General features: G+C 66.2%; 1 protein-coding gene across 1 annotated transcript; it reads left to right on the top strand.

The window, feature by feature from the left end:
• Window positions 1–219: 219 nt before the first annotated feature.
• LOC102241261 (integrin beta-4-like) lies at window positions 220–731 on the top strand (the record flags this gene model as incomplete). The annotated part of the gene is made up of 2 exons (XM_005852821.2): window positions 220–424; window positions 507–731. Coding segments are annotated over 2 exons (430 nt in total), but the record flags the coding sequence as incomplete, so codon positions are not given.
• Window positions 732–737: the final 6 nt, after the last annotated feature.

Here is a 737-nt window from a genome sequence, read left to right as displayed (position 1 = left end):
CCAGGATTTGAACCCAGGCTTTAGCGCCTACACCCTCAGCATCATTGCTGCCTGCATCTCCTGGGCGAGAATAGTCCCATTTCACAGAGGAGGTCACCGAGGCTCGGGGAGGCACAGGGCTGGGCTGAGGCTGCGGGGTGCGGGGGTGGGGCCAGCATGGACCTGGTTCTGAAGAACCTGCGCTGTTTTGCTGCCCCACATCTTGCCCCTTGATGACAGGGACGAGAGCCACCTCCTGGCCAGCCTGACCCCTTTCCGCCTGACCCCTCCCCCAGGCAGGACCACACCATTGTGGACACGGTGCTGATGGCCCCCCGCTCGGCCAAGCAGGCCCTGCTGAAGCTGACGGAGAAGCAGGTGGCCCAGCGGGCCTTCCACGAGCTCAAGGTGGCCCCGGGGTACTACACCCTCACTGCGGACCAGGGTAAGCGGGCAGCGCCCCCCGCGGCTCAGTGTCACCTCCCATCCCATGTGGCCCCACCTCTGACCGCCCCCACCCCACCCAGACGCCCGGGGCATGGTGGAGTTCCAGGAGGGCGTGGAGCTGGTGGACGTCCGGGTGCCCCTCTTCATCCGGCCGGAGGACGACGATGAGAAGCAGCTGCTGGTGGAGGCCCTCAATGTGCCCATGGGCACCGCCACCCTCGGCCGCCGCCTGGTGAACATCACCATCATCAAGGAGCAAGGTCGGTCAGTGTGGGGGGAGCAAGGAGGCAAAAGGGGAGTCTGGGGCCCTA

This window comes from Myotis brandtii, unplaced genomic scaffold (assembly GCF_000412655.1).
Source record: "Myotis brandtii unplaced genomic scaffold, ASM41265v1 C41612252, whole genome shotgun sequence".
In the NCBI taxonomy this organism is placed as follows: Eukaryota; Metazoa; Chordata; class Mammalia; order Chiroptera; family Vespertilionidae; genus Myotis; species Myotis brandtii.
The sequence above is the reverse complement of the archived record's forward strand: the minus strand, read 5'-3'. Positions and strand labels throughout refer to the sequence as shown.